This window comes from Triticum aestivum, chromosome 5A (assembly GCF_018294505.1).
Source record: "Triticum aestivum cultivar Chinese Spring chromosome 5A, IWGSC CS RefSeq v2.1, whole genome shotgun sequence".
Classification (NCBI taxonomy): Eukaryota; Viridiplantae; Streptophyta; class Magnoliopsida; order Poales; family Poaceae; genus Triticum; species Triticum aestivum.
In genome coordinates this window covers 4929751-4943670 of record NC_057806.1, presented here as the reverse complement: position 1 = coordinate 4943670, position 13920 = coordinate 4929751, and the positions used below count along the sequence as shown (strand labels likewise).

The following is a 13920-nucleotide window of genomic DNA, read 5'->3' as shown; positions in this document are numbered from 1 at the left end:
CATTTCCTTTGGCAGTGGCCTTTTTCATAGATGTTTGCTTAGTAGGAGTCATGTTCACAGAAGTTTTCTTCCTAGAGTTAGGAAAACAATACACTAATACAGTTACAGGTTCTTCAATCTATTTCCACATGTAAATATGTACAAATCAGGTTAATACCTCTTGTAATTAGCTATAGGTTCTATATCATCTACAGATTACTCAACAACCCCTTGAGCACTTCTTTCCCGAAATGCTTATTGAGCCAAAGACACTACAGTGAGCAGTAAAAATGTGACTAAAAACATGTTCATTACTCCACCTCCTTGGAGTTTGTTCTCGAGCTTCTACATGTTCTTCAACCACTTGCGCACATTTGTCTCTGCAATGATTTATAAGATAAAACATAGTACTCAGTACTAAGCAATGATATGTAAAGCAAATCAACATGAGAGAACACATTAGTTTGAAGTTGGGTCCTCGTCAACATCAGATAAGATCATAAGAATTATTGTTCGGGTTCCGGCTCCTTGTACACGCCCTTGAGATAACATGAACTTATCTCTGCTTCAAACTCATTCTCCAAGCATTTGTATTGATCCCGATTGTTTTGCTCCATGCATTTAGTTGTTTCATTACACTTAGCAAGATTGGGCCTTCCAGCCTCCTACCTGTTTGTCTCCTCACATTAAACTTACCCATAATGAGCTCTCTTATGCAGCCTTTTTAAGTCCTTAATTTGTTTGCTGCATTTTTTTCTAACCATGCAAAAAGGGCTGCGCATTTCAACGGAAAAAAGAAAGGCCTCCCCCGCAAAAAAAAGGCCACTACTAGCCGTCGGTCGACCCACCCAAAATTTGGCCGGTTGTACCGCATGCGTATGATCTTTTCGGCCACAACAGATTACGTCTGTCTTTCCCTTTTCACCACGCGCACAGCCATTTCGATCCAGCCGGCGGTGATTAGCGAAACTGCTCGTCCTTGTGCACACGCTCCTCGCGGCACCCGGCCGGCCTTTGCGGCAGCCATCTTGTAGCGCTCTGCCGTTGGTCATTGCCGGCCAGCACACGGCCGCCATCTCGTAGCGCTCCGTCGTTGCTCGTCATCAGCCAGCACACGGCCACCATAGTCGCAGTACGTGCTCGCCGTTGCCGTTACCGAAGAACGTAGCCGCAACACCCCAGTTGACGGTGTTCCAGCGCGCGGTGTGGAGGTCCCAGCAGGCGGCCGACGTGGTCACAGCACATGCTCGCCGCTGTCGTGGCGGTAGCCGTGGTCGCAGCACCCCGGCCGTGGGGTTCCAACACGTGGATGTTGAGGTCCCAGCTTTTGGCCTCCATGGTTCCAGCATTTTGCGGCCATGGTGGCAGTACACGGCCGTACTTGTTCCAGCACACACCTGCCGTGTCATAGCAAGCAAAACATCCATGGTCGTACCACTCCAGTCACACTGTCGCCGGACCAAGCATGCAGCGCCACCCGTTTGCAACTCCTTGTGCTCGTGCTTGCAGCCTCGGTGGCGACGGGCGTCGCCGGTTGCAGGTCCGGCTTACACGGTCGTAGCATCACCAAACGGTTGCAGCTCTGGTACACGTGGTTGTAACTTCTTCGGTACACGGTTGTAGCATACGCCGACGATAGGCGTCGCAGCGGAACCAACCGCGGTACGTCCCCGATAGCAACGCGCTGTGGACGGCGTACTTCGAGCGGCGCCACGAGGAGCAGATCGCCCTCACCAACGGTGCCGAGCCCGCGGCTGCCACAACTTCGAGGGGAGGCGCCGATGGTGGGGCGTTCCAGGCCGCACCCTCGAGGCCGTCCTCGAGCACATCGAGGCTGACAACACGCCGCGCTTGGAGTACCCGGCGCCCCCCTCCTCTCGCCGCCGCGGCGAATGGAGACAGGGACAACATCGTCTTTGGGCTCTGGCTCTCTGTCCGCCGGCTCGCCGGCGCTTCGCCTTGTCAAGCCGAAGCCACAAGAGACGTCACTGGGCGCCGCACTCGCGGCGGCGCCCTTGTCATCAGCGAGGGAGGCCGCCCCTCTCCTTCTTCCTACTGCCTCATCCGACCGAAGACCAAGCTGGGTTTGCTCCCCGTGAAGAAGATGCACGAGGCCATGGCCGCCGCCGACGAGACCGCCCTCAAGTGGGCGAAGGCGGACTACGTCCGCGAGCAGATGGAGTGCCAACGTCGGGCCTTCGAGGAGATCGTCGCTCAGCGCCGCGGACGCGAGGAGGGCGGCGTGGTCGTCCTTGATAGCGACGACGAGGATGCGCCCGGGCCGTCCAACCCCCCGCGCATTGGCTAGAGATGCTCTTAGCATTGGCCAGACTCCACAATTTGTAAACCACTTTAAGCTTATTATACATGCCCTGAAGAGCTTCTGATCGAAGCAAGAAGTCCTGAAGAGCTGAAGCCTCACGGAACTTTTTCATGAAGTTGCCATATCAATGTCTCGTACACTCCTTATGTTAACAATCACAGATGCATCTGAATACAACAGTCTCTAACCCCTTGTGAGTATCATTTAATATTGTTGGCAAAGGGCCAAATAAACTCGGCAAAGTGTACCCGATGTACACCTCTCAGACAAACATGATTTTGCCAAGAACCAAACGTTAGACACTCGGCAAACAGTGTGTCTCGGCAATATAAAGCTAATTCACGGACAACAGACGGAAACGGTTGTTGCCACGTGGCGCAGCATTGCCGAGAGCAAAGGAATGCCTCTCAGGAGACAACAATAAGGACGATGCCACCACGTGTCCGTCACTTGACGGGCCGGACCCACGGCCTAAGCCGAGCCCAGAATTTGCCGAGAGCCATGCTCGGGAAATTAAACGACTAGTAAACTACCATGTGTCCACCACCGACAGGCGACCCATGGCCTACCCCGAGTACATGCTAGAGCAATGCTCGGCAAAGCAAACGAATAGAAAATTGCCACGTGTCCACCACCTGACAGGTGGGCCCTACGGCCTACCGTGAGGAGTACTATTACCCACCAATAATTAGCGGCAGTATTGTTCCCTTAAGCGGAAGTACTGTTTGTGCGGTACTTCCGTTGTTGTGCTGCGCGTATTACCATGGGGAGTTCTGTTACCCATCAATAATTAGCGGTTGTACTGTTTTCTTTAGCGGTTGTACCGCTTGAGCTTTTCCAAAACATAACGGTTGGATTCTCCTTCTGGCTATATAAGGTGAGTCTTCTTCCCCATTGACCCTGACATTCTTAACCAAGTTTTCTCCCATTATTGTTGACCTCTTGGAGCTTGCTTTATCATTATTCCCCCCATGAGGAAAAAGTGAGAGGAGATCTATTTCTACATTCTCCACCAACTCGTCTCTCCTCTTAGTGAGGGGAACCTTAAGGATCTAGATCCTGGAGTTCTTTTTTGTTCTTCTTGTTCTTCCTCTCATATTCCTCCATAATTTTCGTTGTTTTGGTGCGATTTGAGAGTGAGGGATTTGAGCACTTCGTGTGTTCTTGGCTTTGCATTAGTTGCATCAGTTCGAGTTTCTCCACGATGATACGTGGAAGTGAATTAAGTTGAGAAGCTTATTACTCTTGGGTGTTTGGGCACCCTAGAGCTTGTGCCTCTTTGGTTCTTGGGTGCGCTAGACGGTTGGTGGAGTCGCGAAGCTCAATCAATGTGGTGTAAAGCTACGGGCAAGCTTCAGGGTCTCCAATTAAGTTGTGGATATTGCCCCGACCAATTTGTACAGGTTCGATGAATGCCCCCAAGGGTCGCCAATTGTACGGGTTCGGTGACCACCCTGAAGGGTCCCTTAGTGCAGTCACGACACCTTGCATTGTGCGAGGGTGTGAGGATAATACAGTGGCCCCACAGCATTGTGCCCCCACAACACTCCAATAAAGATTAGCATCCGCAATGGTGTGAACTTCGAGATACATCATCGTCTCTGCATGCCTCAGTTATCTCTTAGCGAGTCATTTACTTATGCACTTACTTTGTGACAGCCTTCGTGCTTGAAGTTATATATCTTGCTATCACTTAGTTTTTTTATCTTGGTTAGCATAAGTTGTTGGTGCACATGGTTGAGCCTAGTGTGTTTAGGTTTTATGGTTGGTAAATTAAACATTAGGTTTATTCCGCATTTATTCAAGTCTAAACCATAATTATTTTATAACACCTATTCACACCCCCCCCCCTCTGGGTGATATCCATGTCCTTTCAATCTTCACCATCACCATCTTCATCATCAACCCTAGTTCATCCATCTATTCAATCTATGTATCATAACCTCAAATCGGTTGCTGAGAGTACTTTTTTGTGTTGATTACATCTTGTAGTTGATGCTTAGGTGTTTTATCGATGAAAGACTGTTATGTTCAAATTGTTTACCATCTATTCATACCCAGTTACCCACTGATCATGATCCATATGATGTTCCGTGAGTAGATTTAGTAGTTCTTGAGGACATCGGAGAAGTCTTGTTGCTAGTAATCATGTGATGTTGGATATCGTTTAATGTTTTGAATATCGTTTAGTGTTCGAACAAATGATGGCGACACTAATGACTTTCTGATGAAAATAGGATGGCACTAGGGTTAGCTTTGATCCCTTATCTTTTTTACTTTGGTGATGGATGAGATCACTAGAGATATACAAGGAGATATTCCATTGTGTATGCTCTTTACGGATGATGTGATGCTAGTCGATGATAGTTGGACAGTGGTTAATAGGAAGTTAGAGCTATGGAGACAAACCCTGGAGTTGAAAGGTTTCAGACTTACTAGAATTAAAACCGAGTACATGAGGTGTGGTTTCAGTACAACTAGGCACGAGGAGGAGGAAGTTAGCCTTGATGGGCAAGTGGTGCCTCGGAAGGACACCTTTAGGTATTTGGGGTCAATGTTGTAGAAGGATGGGGGTATCGATGAGGATGTGAACCATTTAATCAAAGTCGGATGGATGAAGTGGCGACATGGCATTCTCTCTGACAAGAGAGAATGCCACGTAATCTAAAAGGCAAGTTTTATAGGACGGCGATTCGACCCGCGATGTTGTATGGCACTGACTGTTAGCCCACTAAAAGGCGACATGTTCAACATTTACGTATGAAGCACATGTTCAACAATTATTGTTATGAAGCACATCACTATTGGACACCTAATGGTAAAAAGAATACCAATTGAGAGAGTTTTACATACATATAGTTCTGCCAACACCATCCAGAATATATACACACTTTTAAGCAACATACAACAGAAACACTATTTGAAGCACCAGCATTAATTGGGACTAGGGGAAGACATTGTGGGATTAGTTTGTAGATGATTGGTTGCGAGATTGATAGAAACCTAAACCCCAATTTAAGAATTATTGCACAAGGGGCTGATTTGATCCTAAAGTTAATGCTATGATAGATTTATCTTAATTATTTCTCTTGTATTTGTGAATACTTACATGGAGAATACAATCATAAGTAGTTATTTGTCCAAATAAGGGTAGTACCTTAGTGCATGTCTACCCGCACAACACTTATCAAAACAACAGAAGGTAACTCAATGGAATTTGGTGAAAGTGACTTGGCGAAATTTTTGTGTGTCCTCAAGAGCGTTTTAATCACTATAAGAAACACATCCACTTGTCCTTAGCATATGTGGGCCACTAGCTGCACTTTATTGTTCTTGTTATTGTTTACCGTCTTATGAATTATCTTACTATCGAACATCCTATCGAATTACTTTTATAACTTTTGTAGTGAAACCTTGCTAAAAAAAATCTTGTTAATTCCTTTTGCTCCTCTTTGGGTTTAACGCTCTTACTTATCAAAGAGGCTGCCATAGATACCATATACTTGTCATTCATCAGCCGTCCAATGAATGGTCATTAACCTGTCGCTGTTGTTAACTATAGCAGGTCGGTGTTGTGTTTCCTGATACACACAAAATTGACACCACACATGATTATTATTATGAAGCCCATCACTATAGTTCTGCATATATAGTTCTGCCAGCACCATTCACAACTTATACACACTTTTAAGCAACATACAACAGAAACACTATTTGAAGCATGACAAACAGAAGTTTCACTAGGCTAAGAACAAAACTTCAAATCAACTAAGTAACTATGCTCGCTCAAAATGGATGGAGTGCTCTACTTCACTTCGTTGTGTGGAGCCATCTCCTTGCTTGATGAATTTACCAATTGTTTGTTTATTTCCTTCCTTTTTTCACAGTTTCATTCATGAACATTTAATAAATATCTTGAAGATTTATTGAAAGTAAAGAACACTTTTTAAATTTACAAATTTATTGAAAGTTCATGCACATTTTTCAACTCTATGAATATTTTCTAATTTGTGAAGCTTTTTCTAATTCACGAACATTGTTTGAGATCCACTCATATTTTGTAAGTTCACGAATATTTTTTAACAATTATGGTTTTTTTAATGTGCAAAATTTTTTAAATCTATGAACGTTTTTTGATTTAACAATCTTTTTCAAATAAATAAATGATAGCCATTTTTTCTGAGCTAGCACAGGATTGAAGGGGAAAAACCTAAGCGAATGAGGGAGCACGAAGCCGAGTTGAGCGAGCGAGGGCTTCAAGGGACCACATAACAATTTCATCCTGTCAACATGGAATAGGTGCTCCCAAGGGACATCGACGGACACTGACACCGAAACGTGAAGGAAATAACATGCTAGAGAAAAAAAGTTATTCCCACATGCGTCAAATAAGAGGGTGACACACAGGGGCATCGAGACTCAGCCGGCCCATTGGCGCTCGATAGGTTCTCGAACAACATATTGAAGGGAATGCTTTTTTTCATTCTAGTTTCCAACTTTTTTGGTCTTTACTTAGTTTTTCAATCATTTTTTTAGAAACACATCAAAATTTAATTTGTTTTGAAAGTAGCACTTTCTAAATCTGAATATTTTCTTAGATCACTATTTGGAAACATGAACATTTTTTTGGAAAAAAACGAGAATAGTTTTTAAAACTTTTGTGAATTTCTTTTTTTTCTACTGTCATTATTTGTTTTTTCTTGGTTTCTTCAGTTTTCTACTGCTTTTTTGTTTTGCCTTTTGCCTTTTCTTTTTCTTTTTTCTTCATGTTTTTCTAGGTCTTCATGGGATTTTTCATTTTTTTTCTTTTCTTTGGTTTTGTTTCTTTTTTCTAGTATTTGTTGGTTTTGTCTGATTTTCATTTGGTTCTTAATTTTCTTCTATTTTTGTTGGTTTTTCAACATATATCTACCTTTTCCCCACACAATGTACATTTTTTGTATATATCAAAAACAATTATGCATGTTTTAACATTTATAAATAAATGATTAACATATTTTATATTAGAAGTTCTGATATCTACGTTGTCATATACGGATATTTTTTGTATACATAGGAAACATTTTTTCTGAATGTTTAATATTTTTCAAAATAAACAATTAACATTTTTATATTTTTTGCTCTGATGTCTACTTTTTTTCATACACGTTGTACGCTCTTTATTATACACCTGAAACATTTTTTATGCATGCTAATTTTTTTCCCAAATACATGATAACGAATTTTTAAAATATATGTTTTTGTGGGTTTTTTTTTGGCCCCATGTCTACTTTTTCTTGGTACACAATGTATATTTTTCGAGCACACATGAAACATTTTTCTGATACATGTTGGAAAATTTTCAAATATATGTTAAAGAGTTTTTAAAATATATGTTTCTTTCTGGGTTTTTTTTCTGCACTCACGTCTTCTTTTTCTAGGCATACAATGTGCATTTTTAGAGCACACATGAAACATTTTGGTGATAGATGTTGGACATTTTTCAAATACATTAAGTAGATTGTGTAAATACATTGTTTTTCAAATGTACCTTTTTAAACACCTTTTCAAATACACGATAATATTTTTCCAAATACAGTTGTACATTTTTTCTGAACTGTGCAAAAGATTAACATTGTATAGACATTTTTTAAAACTTGTGAACATGATTAAGATTTTTTTATTTAAATAAACATTTTTTACAATGTATAAACAATTCTCTCACACATAACTAACATTTGTCGAACAAATGATTAACATGATCCACTTTTTTGTTTCACTTCTGTACATTTTCCTTGTGCATTTAAAAAAAATCATACACATGAATAACTTTTTTTTGCACACATGATTCATGTTTTCGAATTGCATGAACATTTTTTTACAATGTATAACATTTTCCACACACATGATTAATATTTTTCGTAAACATGACTAACATGTTCCACTTGTTTTGTTTCACATTTATACATTTTTTATGTGCATCAAATACATTTTTGATACACATTTAACATTTTCAAATGTAAGATTAGCATTTTTCGCACATATGAATCATTTTTGTCAATTAAATGAGCATTTTTTAGAATATATAGACATTTTTTGTACACATGATTAGCACATTCTACTTTTTTGTTTCACATTTATACATTTTCATGTGCATCAAAAATATTTTTGTATACACATTTAACATTTAGAAATGCAAGATTAACATTTGTAAAAATTGTATGTTAATTTTTTTATACTATAAACAAAGTGAAAAAATAAAGCAAAAAAACAAAAACAAAAACATGAATAAAAATGAAAGAAGAAATAAAACAAAAAAGCCAACTGGTGAGTGGTGGCCATTGGGCCGACCCAATACGTGCGCCACTGCATGTGAGCCATGATATGGCTCGTAGTAGACGGCACACAGCAACGCCCATAGCCAACCCCGACAGGACACAGGAGCTCCCTAAAAAAGTACTTCACCACCGACACGTTCGAGAAAATCCTGAACTGGATTGATCTGGCGATGAAATCCCAGGCCCCGACACAACGGTTGGCGACGAGACCTCGGAGCTGATCCCGCGACCCATTAATCGAGCCATGACCGGCGACGGAACTCTATAATCGACCCACATGCTGTCGGCAACGAAATGGTAAACTTGATCCTGCGACCCACCGACCGGTGACTCCCACCGGCGTCCTTGGGTACGTCCTCCTCCACCCATTGGCGGACCTAGAGGTGTGCCTGGTGTGCCGTGGCACACCCATAGTGACTCATGGTTGGATGATTAGGAGGATAGTGTCTTCAGCCCACCAGAGTTCAAGTCCTAAATTTGACACCACTACTTGCATTTTTCTGAATGTTTTTCCTATTTGACGCACTTTGCATCGAGTAGTTGATCCGCATAGACCCGATCAAGCTAGCGATTGAATTGGGTCAGACCATGTTAGAAGCTAACGAGCACCGTATCCGGTTTTGGGAACATACTGGAAGGTTTCAACTTGGTTTTTCCGGTTTTGTGAACATTCCAGAAAGTTCCTGAACCGATTTTACTCGTTTTTTCCTTACTAATGGTTTTTTATTATTTGTTTTATCTTTTTACTTTTTCTGTTTCTTTTTCTTTTCTTCTTTTATTTTTTGTTCCTTTTCTTTTCTTTATGCTTTTATTCAGAATTTCAAAACTTTTTTGGAAAAAATTGGGGATTTACATAAATATTTCCGTTAAAAAAACTTGTTTGCTAATTTTAAAGGATGTTCATGTTTCCAAATTTTGTTTGGAAGATTCAAAAAATGTTCTTGTTTTAAAATTCTTCACAAATTTCAAAAAATTCATGTTAAAATTTTTTATTCCAGAGTTCAAAAAATGTTCCCATTTCAATAATTGTTTGCATATTTCAAAATTGTTCGTATTTTCAAATTTTGTTCCAGAGTGTTTAAAAATGTTTGTGTGTCCAAATTTTGTTTGGAATTTTAAAAATGTTTGTTTTTTTAAAAAAAATTTGCGGCGTTTCAAAAAATGCTCATGTTTTCCAAAAGTTTTTGTTACTTTAGAAAATGTTCCCTTTTGAAAAAATGTTCGCGTTTTAATTTTTTTCCCAGAGGTTCCAAATGGCGTTCATTATGTTCAAAAACTGTTCCCGGTTTTCAAAAGTGTTTGAGTTTTTTACGAGTTTGTTCAAAAATTTCATAGGACATTCCCCTTTTTGTTCAACCGAATGTCTGCGTTTGGAATTTAAGAAAAAACTCAGATCTGTGATGGTTTTGGTTCCTAATTGTTTCGCACAGCTCAATATTCAGATAAGCTTGCTAGCTCAAGTGGTAATAGCAGGTCATTTGGAACTGGACCTCCTGCATTTGATCCCTACAGAGCGTGACTTTTTTTGAGTTCTACAGAGCTACAGTCGCTAGCTAGGGCCGTCCGAGTCGAATATCCGCCTGTGCGTGCGGCCGGCAATTTGCCGTAAAGAGCGGCAGATAGGAGGTCCCTTATTTTAGGCCTTCCAAAATGTGTGTTCAGTGGGAGGAGATGTTTCCGGCGACAGACTATGGAAGCGTCTATCGCGACTTCGTTTATCTCAAGATATGATGATGTGCTAGTTCAGTTTCTTAGGCGCTTATAAGGCTAGAGTGCGCGTAATATGTCAGCCCAAACTGAATTGAGCCGAGGCCCAACTGATATTCTGCCGTCACATCACATGTGAGCGAGCCGGTTCCTAAGAAAAAAAATCACATCTGAGCCCACAGCCCACAGCGACGCGACCTAGTCACCAGTCACCAGGACGCGCCGCCGCTCGGCGCTTACCCAGTCTGCCGCCGCCGCTCCTTCTCATCGGTAGTTCGGCGCTGACCGCCGGTGGCCGGAGGCCCGAAGCAACCGCCGCGACCCGCCGACCCGCCGAGCCGGACCAGACGGTCGCACTGCCGCTCAGGAGGAGCTCCTCTCGCCCGCGCCTCCGGTACCGACGGTCGACGCCCTCGTCTCCTCCGACCCTCCCCGCTCCCAGTGCCGGCCGTGGCCTCGGCCTCGTGCGTGAGTTACTGCTGCCCCGTGCCTACCCCCTCCATGTACTGCTTGCTATTTGCTTGATTGTACTGATGGTAGAGCACTAGAGTTCATATCATTTTTGCATCAATGGATCCAATGAATGATTGGATCAATTTGATGAAGAAGAAGAGACGGATGCAGAGTAGTTATGTTCGCATCACTTCTGCTTGTGTAAACATAATTTTGTTTGCATCAGAGTGAAACTACAACTCAAAAGTTCACAGCCAAGCCAATGAACAGACTGCATGCATATTTGCTTGATTGTACTGATGGTAGAGTACTAGAGTTCATATCATTTTAGCATCAATGGATCCAGTGAATGATTGGATCAATTTGATGAAGAAGAAGAGACGAATGCATAGTATAGTAGTTATGTTCGCATCACTTCTGCTTGTGTAAATATAAATTTGTTTGCATCAGAGTGAAACTACAACTCAAAAGCTCACAGCCAATGAACAGACTGCATGCATATGAGCACAGCCAAATGGACTGAGTATTTAGTAATGTTTGTTGCACTGCCTTTCGATGTTCTTAAACATTCACAAATGTCATATGATGTTTTTTTTTCTTCTGTTAAAAGAGTATTTTCGATATCCCATGGTGTATGCTCTTTGCGGATGATGTGGTGCTAGTTGACGATAGTCGGATGGGGGTAAATAGGAAGTTAGAGTTATGGAGACAAACCTTGGAATCGAAAGGGTTTAGGCTTAGTAGAACTAAAACCGAGTACATGATGTGCGGTTTCAGTACTACTAGCTGTGAGGAGGAGGAGGTTAGCCTTGATGGCCAGGTGGTACCTCGGAAGGACACCTTTCGGTATTTGGGGTCAATGTTGCAGGAGGATGGGGGTATTGATGAAGATGTGAACCATCGAATCAAAGCCGGATGGATGAAGTGGCGCCAAGCTTCTGGCATTCTCTGTGACAAGAGAGTGCCACAAAAGCTAAAAGGCAAGTTCTACAGGACGGCGGTTCGACCCGCAATGTTGTATGGCGCGGAGTGTTGGCCGACTAAAAGGCGACATGTTCAACAGTTATGTGTGGCGGAGATGCGTATGTTGAGATGGATGTGTGGCCACACGAGGAAGGATCGAGTCCGGAATGATGATATACGAGATAGAGTTGGGGTAGCACCAATTGAGGAGAAGCTTGTCCAACATCGTTTGAGATGGTTTGGGCATATTCAGCGCAGGCCTCCAGAAGCTCCAGTGCATAGCGGACGGCTAAAGCGTGCGGAGAATGTCAAGAGAGGGCGGGGTCGACCGATTTTGACATGGGAGGAGTCCGTTAAGAGAGACCTGAAGGATTGGAGTATCGACAAAGAGCTAGCTACGGACAGGGGTGCGTGGAAGCTTGCTATCCATGTGCCAGAGCCATGAGTTGGTTGCGAGATCTTATGGGTTTCACCTCTAGCCTACCCCAACTTGTTTGGGACTAAAGGCTTTGTTGTTGTTGTTGTTGTTAAAAGAGTATTTTCGACAATGAATCTAGTGAAAAATAAGTTCCTAGGTCCATCACTGCCTCCACCTTGTACTTTCCCCCAATTCCCTCCTGCTTTCCAGTATTCGCTGGTTATTCATCACCCATTGATCCCAAATCGACTCTTTTCCCTGCAGCATGATGGCGGAAGAGGACGTTGACTGGACACAGGTGTTTGATCGGGTCAAAGGTTCAATCTTTTCCATCCAGTTTGCTCCGAAACAAGACCAGCTCGAAGAACTCAAAATCCTGGCTGATGAGGTCAAGACAGTAAAAGATAAAGAATCGCGGTACGACAAGGTCAGGAATGGGCATTCTTCTACTGGTTTTGCCTACTATTCTAGACCAACCGGACTGCTAATCATGACAAGTGCACACGGTTTGAGCCATCTCTTCAATGCGTCTCGACCTTTGACACGAGAGACACTGGATATGATGGACATTACTGTCTTATGTGATCACCAGGAAGAAACTATTCAGGAAGCTAGGTTGGTTAATGCTGTCAGGAAGTACGGCACTGCAACAGTAGCTGGGGTTGATTCAGGTGAAGATACAATTGTTCTGAGTGTTGAGAACAGCAGCCTCAAGAATTACTCAGACGATGGCGTATGCGCCCAAGCACACCCTACCCTTGAGATCTCTGCCAAAACTCCAATAAATCATAGGCAGTGCATGATGGTGTCTTGGCCGTCCAATATGCCTAGAATGGTCTCTATAGGTACAACTGTTTCTTCAAGGGGGATTGACATGCCCGATCCTTTGGGGTACAACATGAATGTATTGGAAGTCGACATGAGAACTGCTGAGAGCTCGTCCGGGGCGCCGCTGTTCAACTCAAACGGCGAGGTCATTGGTATTCTGCAAGGGAGACTGAGTCGGACCCGCTCGATCTTCGTGGCGGTGTCACATCTGCATGGATGGGTCCAAGCAGCTCATGGCGCATGAGTTAAAGCTGCAAATCGTCGACCAAAATAGAATTTAGGCTCTATTTATCTTGGCATGTAGTAATTCTCTGTTAGTAACACTCATTCCGTATGTTAAGACATTAATTTATGTCTCCTCTTGCCTTGGTTTGGCGGTTGGGTCGCCTGTGCTAGTGGCAAACAAAAAACTGTTAGTAATATGTAGCATCCATAATTGCCAATGGTAAGTGTAAGTCTCGGAAGTACAGTATGACAAAACCGCAGGCATGTGTTCTTCAGATATGCTTATGTGATGTTTATTCCTCCCTCATCCATGCGTTTTCTCTTCTTTTTTCAGATATGTTGTGTGTTTGGTAAGTGTACGATCTATGTTTCACCAGCAGGGGGCTGTGCTTCTTTTTCTCGAGATGCCTCAGCTGTATATTAGTCCCATTTTCTGTACTTTCAGAGCTAGTTTGGTATTAGATTAGTTTGTACTTTGTACAGCTAGTTTGGGTTCAGAATCAGGATTGGGAATGTTGGCCGCTCCTACCTGATTGCTATTAGAGTGTTTTCATTCTTCTTCTGGTTTGGTCTACGTTTACATGCCCATCTAGTGGGGGCTGTGCTGTTTTCTGAATGTGAGGTTAGCCAAGAGTTTGGTTCAGAGTCTGAATGTGAGGTTAGCCAAGAGTGTTTGGTTCAGAGACATGATCGAAAATGCGGGTAGC

The 13920-nt window shown here is 42.8% G+C and overlaps 1 protein-coding gene across 1 annotated transcript; it reads left to right on the top strand.

Moving 5' to 3' along the window:
* The first annotated feature begins 10497 nt into the window (after window positions 1-10497).
* Window positions 10498-13468, top strand: LOC123101950 (uncharacterized). Its single transcript, XM_044523198.1, has 2 exons — window positions 10498-10794; window positions 12425-13468. The coding sequence occupies exon 2, from the start codon at window positions 12426-12428 to the stop codon at window positions 13230-13232; it is 807 nt and encodes a 268-aa protein (XP_044379133.1). The 5' UTR covers window positions 10498-10794; window position 12425; the 3' UTR covers window positions 13233-13468.
* Window positions 13469-13920: the final 452 nt, after the last annotated feature.

What these genes read in the sequence shown, in the direction of transcription:
- LOC123101950 (XM_044523198.1), top strand. Translation starts at nt 12,426, where the DNA reads ATGATGGCGGAAGAGGACGTTGACTGGACACAGGTGTTTGATCGGGTC.